The sequence below is a fragment of the Scomber scombrus genome, chromosome 3 (assembly GCF_963691925.1).
Source record: "Scomber scombrus chromosome 3, fScoSco1.1, whole genome shotgun sequence".
Lineage (NCBI taxonomy): Eukaryota > Metazoa > Chordata > Actinopteri > Scombriformes > Scombridae > Scomber > Scomber scombrus.
Window position 1 is genome coordinate 28,735,371 of NC_084972.1, and position 8,478 is coordinate 28,743,848.

General features: G+C 39.1%; 1 protein-coding gene across 1 annotated transcript in view; it reads left to right on the top strand.

Moving 5' to 3' along the window:
* cenpp (centromere protein P) overlaps positions 1-7,972 on the top strand; it is a 110,286-nt gene extending 102,314 nt beyond the window's left edge. Inside the window, exons 7-9 of the mRNA XM_062416547.1 lie at positions 2,924-3,003; positions 3,087-3,178; positions 4,811-7,972. Of these exons, the coding sequence (XP_062272531.1) occupies positions 2,924-3,003; positions 3,087-3,178; positions 4,811-4,941 (303 nt within the window). The 3' untranslated portion in view covers positions 4,942-7,972. The remainder of the gene's footprint in view (positions 1-2,923; positions 3,004-3,086; positions 3,179-4,810) is intronic.
* The last annotated feature ends 506 nt before the right edge of the window (positions 7,973-8,478 follow it).

The window sequence follows — 8,478 nt, forward strand, 5'->3', positions numbered from 1 at the left end:
ACTGTATGTTGAGTAGTGCTTGGTGTCATTTAAAAACAAAGATACCAGCACCAATCCAAATACCCATCACACATTTAGCTGCTGTGGCAGTGGACCAATCACATGTCGCTTTAAATCGAAGAACGCTTGCGTTGATTGGCTGTGACCAAGTCCATACAAATAGTCATATTTTCTAACTCTGGGTGCAAAAAGGATCAATTGCAGGTATCGTTTGACGGGAGACATTTCGATACTATTTGGTATCGATTTATTTCGGTACTGATACCATGCCCTAATGTTGAGCTGCATGTCGTTACTTCACTTTCTGTCTTTAAAACTAGGATTCCAAAAGAGCCATTAAGCTGTAATATTAGTCCAGTTGGGATGTGGTGAAATTGTGTTTGCAGGGACGCTGCTGTGCTCTGATTACCTGGTGCGTTATCCTAGATTTATAAAACACAGTCACACTCTGAAATACACCCTGTAAGTCTCTGAGTGTGACCCTCTTCTCACACTGTGGTCAAAGTGTGAACGGAGGGTCAGACTGGAGTGTACTCAGCTGGACGTGATCTCGATCTCCAGCTGGAGGAGAAGAGTTTAGTCTGAGAGCTGAGTGAAGTAACGAGGAGTCAAGGAACTTCTGCTGGAATAAACACAGAGGTGTGTTTGTTTTCGATAATCGTGACTAATGCGAGCAGATTTTATTTCTCTTATAATGATTTGTTGATGATTATGTTCCAGCCGCAATGATTAATGGATAATACGAGAGGAACAAACTGTAGAGTAAAAAACAGGAGAGTAGAGGATGATAAAGACCTGGTTCAGGGTGTAGACACTTACAGCAGCCTGAGTGTGATTACAGACAACACACACACACACACACACACACACACACACACACACACACACACACACACACAGAGAAAGAGACAGACAGCTGCAGATACTTTTCGTTTGAGTCACCTGGACACACCCCTCACCTGTTGGACATTCCTCTAATGACTGAATTATACTAGAAAACACTGCCTCAGGTGTGTGTGTGTGTGTGTGTGTGTGTGTGTGTGTGTGTGTGTGTGTGTGTGTGTGTGTGTGTGTGTGTGTGTGTGTGTGTGTGTGTGTGTGTGTGTGTGTGTGTGTGTGTGTGTGTGTGTGTGTGTGTGTGTATGCTGTCATAGGCTACTTTTGGGGACACATTTCAAGCCTTAGGACCAGTTAATTGGGGACAAAAGCTGTGTCTAATTGGGAAAAGGCTGATTTTTGGGTCAATAGTTATTTTTAGGGTTAGAGTTAGTCTCCAGAAAATGAATGGAAGTCTATGTAATGTCCCCACAAGTGATCATGGTCTGAATTGTGTGTATTTTCGTGAATCTGCTCAGCAAATCGAGGCTGTAAAATAAATCATTTACAGTTTATTTTCAGACCGATCAGATCAGATTTCACTTCAGAAACCTCGTTTGTAAACTCAATAAACTCGAAGTCCCCTGAACACAAATAAATTTCCTCTTTCAGATCGTTGTTGTGGGTCGGAAAGTTCACACATGTTGCTTCTGAAGTGAAATCTGATCATCAAATATGTCTTTGCTGACAGGAGACGTTTCACTGCAGCAGCTGCGATTGAACTTTTTATTTGTGAAGTTGATGAAGCAACATCACGACCTCACACTGTAAATATTCTCTCTGTTTGTTTCCTCTTCAGTAGTTATGAGTTTAGTCTGTGAAAAACTCTCCATGTACAAATTATATAGATGATTAAACAGATGTTGTGGCGCCCCCCCCAGGCACACTTTGAAACTAGTGGAAAACTGCAGTGATGGGGAGTAACTAGTTACATGTAACAGCATTATGTAATTTAATTACAAAAGAAATGTAACCGTAATCTGTTACAGTGAAAAATGTGTAATTAAATGAGTTAGAAAATGTTGGTGATTACAAAGGAGGATACATCTGAAGTCAGACCTGTAAGATTTGACTCAGGGGGGGTTTTTCCTCATTTTTTAATATTTAACATGTTACTGAATACATATATTGCCGCTTTTAATTCTTTGAAATCAATATTTTTATATATTTTGTAAATAAATCATTACGTGGGCTTAAATGGTTTCACAGTACCAGTTAAGCCCATACCAGACTTTTGACCTTTCTCACATAATATCTTTATTTTATATTCCAAAATCAACATGAACAAATTAATACATTTTCAAATGTTTCTTATAAAGCAAGATTTGCTTTATAAGAAATGATCTCCCTTATAAATCATGTCAGTATCCATGAAAAACACCTGAACTTAGATTTTGGTGCTTAATGGGTACACTTACATTAGTTTCATAACATTAGTTAGAAAATAAGAAAAGTAATCAAATGTAATAAGTTACATTACTTTGATTAAGTAATTGAAATAGTTACATTACTTATTACATTTTGAATAGAGTAACTAGTAATCTGTAACCTATTACATTTCCAAAGTAACCTTCCCAACCCTGATGATGGGCAAGTTTCTTCCAGTTACTATTTATAATTACTGGCTAGGAAACAATTAATAATTACCTGGTATATTTTAACCAGAACTAAAATAAACTTGCAAACAATTTTTTCTAAAAAATAAGTCAGAAATCACCTTTGAAAAATTAGTAACTGTACATAACTTTTCATGAAATATAAAAACATCCCTAGACTGATAGTTTTAATATTAAGTGAAAATCATTTGTGGAGGTTATGATGTGTATGTAACGGTCTGCAGGTGTAGCTCAATACACAATCATTTCCAGGTCATGTTCGGTTATATGAGAATAATGGACGCTGGTGTCTTTGCCGCTTTCCCTGAAGCGTTTCAACAAGGCTTTAAAGACTTGCTGAGAACTCATTATTACAAGTCTGGCAGTAGGTACTTATGTTAATTTATAATAACATAATGAGTAACTCTCTCTCTCTGTCTTCTTCTCTGCAGGACAAGTATCCATCTGTCGTCTCTCTCCCTGGAGGCAGCAGGTCAGAGGTCATGACCCTGAATCATTCCGAGCTGCCTGGGTAAAAATACACACTGACGCTGACGCAGCACAGAAACACAGAGCAGTAAAGTTTCATCTGCTGACTGTCTGTTTGTGTTACAGCTGCGTCTTACTGGTTAACTGGTCAGTGGAGGTTTCCAGAGAAGGCGGAGTGGCTCCAAAGATCGACCTGCTGACAAAGATCCCCGAGACAGGTGAGATGTTCCTCTGTCCGATTTACCTGAACTCACCGAGCTCCACAGACAGGAAGAGAAAACACTGACCGACACACAGGATGTTTAATGTTGTGTAGGTTTAGTTTTAGACGAAAACACATGAAACAAAAAACCCATAGACTGTATATAAGAAATGGACGTAACATCCGTGACGTCACCTATTGGTTTGTGGACTGCTGCTCGGAAGCGAATAGTTTTGGATCTGGGCAGCGCCATCTTGAAAATTTCCGGTGCATGCCGGGAAAAATAAAAACACGGATTCTACTTATATGGGCATCAGGAGGAGCAAGACGCGCCCTCCTGAACCTGTGAACCAATCAACCTGTCAATCACGACATAGCCACGCCCTAATGCATACCCTGCTTTATCGTCAAATATAAAATCAGGTAGGCCAAAATTTCACAAATGAACATCATACTGTATTGAAGAAGGCTTTAAACTAGCGATTGAGACCATAAACACATTTTGAAAACGTTTACTGAGGTTATAAATCAAGTGAGAAGTTGGGGAATTCTCCATTGACTTGTATAGAGACGGAAGTCCTTGACACCAAAACGGTCGCCCCCTGGTGGCCTTTTGATAGAATGCAGTTTTAAGTTACTTCCGCGTTGGCATCATTTCAGAGGGCCGGAACTGCCCGACTAAAAAAACCCAAAGAATCAGAGGTTCAACTAAAAGAAACTATTTAATAAAACACACTGTGATGGAACTAGTAGTTGTACTTTCACCAATCTCACAAAATTCAAATTAAATCTTGTATAAATTTATCTAAAATGACAAAGTTTAGTTTTGATTGACACCTGATAACTGACAAAAGATAATGTTTGATTTAAATATTTACTAATAAAGAGCAGTCCTTATCTTCCTTATCTTTCCTTAAGTTAAGTTCCTACTTTCTCTTCCCTGGAGGAAACGGTACAAATTACTGGGAAAATATGTATTTCCTCATAAGGAAAACTCAAACCCTTTAAATATTCATTAGATGTTTATTTTCACAAACTTTGTTCTCCAGTTTTATGCTTATAATATATTCTTGCTTTCTCAGCTGAACTGTTGAACACTGACTGAAAAAAACTCCTGGTTTCAATTATTTAGAATTAATTAATTACAAGTTTACAAATTCAGAACCGTCTCTTTGTTGCCAAATGTATTAATTATACATATCTCCATTGTTGTCACTTTAAATGGACTCTTAAAGAGACCTTTCATCTCCTCGCAATAATGCACTTTATAGATATTTAACAAGCACTCTCACACTTTATGAACATCCTTTTAATTACGACTATTTTAAATCATGACTTTTATCCAGGCCTATTCATTTTAGATAGCTATTTTTTTACACTTTTTTTTTTGTCTTTTAAATGAAACAAAATTTTGTCTTTTGTATGGAAGTGCAAACTGGACATGACAAAGGAAATCTTGAATAATTATTAGTATTAATTAGTATCAATTAGTTCTTTCCACCAACAAACATTTTTTTAAACCCTTAAAACATAAAATAAAACATTTAAAATTAAAATAATGACAAAAATGTGAAATAGTCAAGCTAACTGTATAAGAATATTTCCAGATGGTTTAAACTGATCTTTATGTTCCTCTCTGTCTCTACAGCGCTGCAGATGTTTCCCTCTCAGGCTGTAGGTGGCGCCGCTGAGTCCTTTCAGAGCCTGCTGAGGATTTTGGGACCTGAAGCCGCCATGGAGTCCATGATCAGAGCCGTCAGCCTCTCACAGGACACATAACTCACATCTTTTTATATTAAACATCATGTAACGTCACATATGAGCAGTCTTTATTCTTTCAGATGAAATAAGACAACACAGAGCGATGGTTTTTAGTCTCTTAGAAATCCTTTATTCAATAGAAAGAGCCCGACTGTGACGGCTGTAACAGCAGAGCTCATTGGTCAAAATCTACAAAAATAAATAATTTAAATACAAAATGCCAGACAGCAGTGTCGCCTTTGTATTTTCAAATAGTTTTTCTTCTCTTAACTATTTACACACACGCAGTTATTAGAAGTCTGTAGGTATCACAGTGATGTGATGTTTCTGCAGGTCGACGCTCGGGCGGCAGGCAGAGGCTCCAGCTTCACCCGTCTGAGCGTTCGCTGTGAGGAGTCAGAGGTCTGGACGAACTCAGCTCTGATTGGCTGAAGAGAACAAAGAGGGTAGATCGTTCTATCGTGATCGCAAAAAAGGTGTTTCCGTAAGATTTAACAAAAGATTTATCTGTTTGTGCCTCTTTAGTACAGAATTATTTTTATTTTAAACTCTGACGATCTTTAAAAATCCTACACGGTCATTTAGAATTTACATAAAACATTAAAATATATTCCGTCTGCTTCACCATTTTTAAGATTTTTAACCCTTTTCCCAACTGGCAGCTTTTATTTCTGAAACGACACAAAGATAAAAGCTGGAAATGAGCCTTTAAGAAACTTAAACAAGCTATAATGTTGATATTGACAAAACAAAATCTCAACTCAAGGTCCACTTACTCACTTTTATCTGAAGCTTTCAACCATTTCACAGCAGATGTTCAAACCTAAAATGATTCTGAGCACCTCAAGGACTTTTAATCCTTGTTGAGTTAAATTCTTGAGTGTCGAAACAGCAGCTAGAACAAAATCGACACTCAAGATGACACTTACTCATGTTGGAACTTTTGATAGTATGACACAGTCTTCTTCAGCAGCTCCTAGAGAGTCCTCGAGTTTGAACATCTATATTTTAAAAAGGAGACTAGTGTAGACAGCTGAAAGTGTCTGAACAAGCAAGTAAGTGGACCTTGAGTGGAGATTTTATTAAGAAAAGTAAATTTACTTTTAATAACTTATATTAATGTTATTCATCATCATTAATTACACATGTATGTAAAGGAGTTTCCGGTTTCCTTGATTGGGAATCAGAACTTGGAAAAACGGTGCAGCAGACGTAATATTTAATGTTTTAGGATGCTAAATAACTTCAGAGCTGAAGGTTGTTAAACGACTTTCTGGGTTTATAAAAGCTCATCAGGGATTTAACTGATGCTTACGTCGCCTTCGTGTCATGTGGGAGTTAATGTAACAATTTATTTTATTATAGACACAATAACGTTTAAACCTGAAAAAAAAGGTTTGAGTTTGAAATGTTGTCGTGTCCATGTAGAGAGAAGGTTAAAAAAGAAAAGGTTAAACTGTGGATGAAAGCGATGTGAAAGTATTTATAAGAAGTTTGGATTACAGCAGAGAAGTTTCTAAAAGCTCTGTTAAATATATCGGATTAAATAACGATGTGTATCTAAAAAAAAAAAAGCAAATAAATACAGAAGCTTCACATCATTAAAGTAGCTGAATGTTCAGTTATAGTGTTGTATTAACGCTCGCTGTTAAATATCCGACAACCAGCTGACTCCTGATGACGTCATCTCAAACATCGAGCGACTTCACATGACGTTAACGCAGGATTAGCTCCGAAATTTAAATTTAACAAGATATGAGACACAAAATCTGACTGTTTTCTCATCAGCTGAAGGATGAATGGATTTCTTTACCGATTAACTTTTAATCTAATATCTTTGCAAAAATTAATCCAACTTAAGTATTTTTAAACATCTAGCCGTTAGTTTAAAGCGTCCAGACCTCCGTTATCTCTCAGTCAAACTCCCATCAGCCCCTCGCTGCCTCGTCCCGCCGCCTGCAGCGTCTTCAGTTCAACAGTTAGAACGATCAGTGGTTGGTTCAGTTCGCTGCGGTCCACTCCGCAACCTTTAAACGCTGCTCCGTCTCCCAGGCAACCAGGTGACGCCAAAAAAGGTGGCCAGCTTAGATGTCAGTTGAAAAATTCAAAAAAGAGCGTTTGGAGTCGGAGTGACGATTTTAAACCTTTTTAGCGTTTAGATTTATCAACTTTAAAACTGCTGGCCGTGACGAGTGATTGGCTGCTGCGACGCTGATGTCACAGTATCGTCACAGTGATGTCACCGGGAGATCGGAGCGGAAGCGTGACTGGGGGTTTCCAGCCTCCGAGGTTTTTCAGTCTTGTAGTGTGATTTTAGTTTCCAGACGTTTTAAAGTCTTGGCTGACGGAGGCCGCGGAGGGTTGGAGAGTGGACGGAGGAACTGAAGTCAAGTGTTACCAGTTTTTATCTGACGCCTCCGAGGTGAGGGGGGGGGGGTTTCTGAGGGTGATGACATCACCAGGACAGGACGCCGCAAAACAACATCTGGACCCCGAACAGCCCTGAACATCTGCTGAAGGTGACGTCAACGCCCTCGGAAACATCTCGGCGCTCCCCGACCACAAAGTTACAGATTCAAACATCAGACGACCGACCCCCCCCCTCCCCTCCCCTCCCCTCCTCCCCTCTCCCCCGCTGAGCTTTGGGTCGGGTCTTCAGGGGTTCGAGGTATCGAGAGTTCACGGCAGCGTCCACAGCGGCTCCGAAACTGATCTGACATCAGCTGTGAACGCGGCCTGTAACAGAGTGAGTTTTTTTTGTTTGTTTTTTACTTCAACACACGCACACACACGCACACACACTCCGACCTCCTCCAGTCCTACCAGCACACATTTAGGCATTGTGGACACACACACAAACACACACACACCAAGCCACTTATGGCACAACAAACCAGCGGAGCAGCAGCAGCGTGAAAGCTCAGCCCTGTTACCCAGCAGCCTTTGCTCGCTCTGATGCGGGTCAGACTGGACGACGCTGACCTCTAACCTCTAAAGTTGAGGAGACAGACGGCGTCCCTGTTCTGTTAGTCATTTCAACTCTGTTATTAAACCCCCCCCTCCCCCAAAAAAAATCCTCTGTAAGCGTACGGCTGCGTTAGTCGTCCGGTCGATGACGTCGCTTCACACTAAGGCTGGGCGATATGAGAAGAATCAAATATCACGATACTTTTAACCAAATACCTCGATATCAATATTTTGACAATATTGTAGGGATGACTATCGTGCTTTCACAAAATAGTTAAGCAATGAGATTTTTGATAAATAATCATCAGTAATGTGGATATAATGACTAAGTGGATAAAGGCGGATAATGTTAAGCTCAGAAAGTTACATTTTTAATGTAATGCAGCCTTTAAAAGCAGGAAAAGACACTTATTCAATATCACGATATTACGATATGTATAAAATATCCCGATATCTATATAATATCGATTTATTGCCCAGCCCTATTTTATACTCAGTCCGACAACGTTCACGTGTAACAAATAAAAGCTTGTTGATCAAAGTGATCAGATTGTAAATTAAACTGATAAACTTTCATTTCCAGATATG